The sequence below is a fragment of the Wasmannia auropunctata genome, unplaced genomic scaffold, assembly GCF_000956235.1.
Source record: "Wasmannia auropunctata unplaced genomic scaffold, wasmannia.A_1.0 LD285397.1, whole genome shotgun sequence".
NCBI lineage: Eukaryota > Metazoa > Arthropoda > Insecta > Hymenoptera > Formicidae > Wasmannia > Wasmannia auropunctata.
This window is the reverse complement of record NW_012077493.1, coordinates 1-760: the sequence shown is the minus strand read 5'-3', so window position 1 is coordinate 760 and position 760 is coordinate 1. Positions and strand designations below refer to the sequence as shown.

Genomic DNA, 760 nt, shown 5'->3' with positions numbered 1-760 from the left:
TATTAATCTATGTAGTTTTTAATAATATCAGAGTTTATTAACAATAGGAAAATAAAATAAAAAAATTCTATTACTTAGAAAAATAAAAAATAAATAGTAATTATAAATAGTAAAAATAAATATTAAATTAAGTTCACTCATAATTAAACTTGTTTTTATAGTGTTTCTGGTTTACGGTGGAATTCGGAATATGCCGACAAAATGGAGAATTAAAGGCATATGGTGCTGGTTTACTCTCATCTTTTGGCGAATTAGAATATTGTTTAAGCGGCAAGCCGGAGCTTCGACCTTTTGACCCACCAAAGACTGCGTTGCAAAAATATCCGATAACGGAATATCAGCCCGTATACTTTGTTGCCGAAGACTTTGAGGACGCAAAAGAAAAGATGACGTAAGTACAGGGATAATAATAAATGTGTCGAACAAACTCATTCTTATCTATCTTGCCCCAGGTCAACACTTGTTTTCTTTACATTGTATGTAATATTAGCATTTGACGCAAAGATGTAACGCACTTTGTGCAAAATATAACGCGTATCGCACGTCAAATATGACGCACGTTATGTATAAAATATGTTGCACTTTTGTTTGTAGTTATTATGCAAATTCACAATTTGAGTAACCGTTCCAAATAAACGCGAAAGGAATCGTTAATGTTAAACGAAAAAAATAATGAATTTTTAAAAATTTTAATTTTTAGAAAATTTGCTCAAAGCATACCGAGAAAATTCGGAGTGAGATACGATCCTTATACGCAGAG

At 31.2% G+C, this 760-nt stretch overlaps 1 protein-coding gene across 1 annotated transcript; it reads left to right on the top strand.

Annotated features, from left to right (window-relative positions):
• Positions 1-161: 161 nt before the first annotated feature.
• LOC105461533 (protein henna-like) lies at positions 162-754 on the top strand (the record flags this gene model as incomplete). The annotated part of the gene is made up of 2 exons (XM_011708034.1): positions 162-391; positions 701-754. Coding segments are annotated over 2 exons (284 nt in total), but the record flags the coding sequence as incomplete, so codon positions are not given.
• Between the last annotated feature and the right edge of the window lie 6 nt (positions 755-760).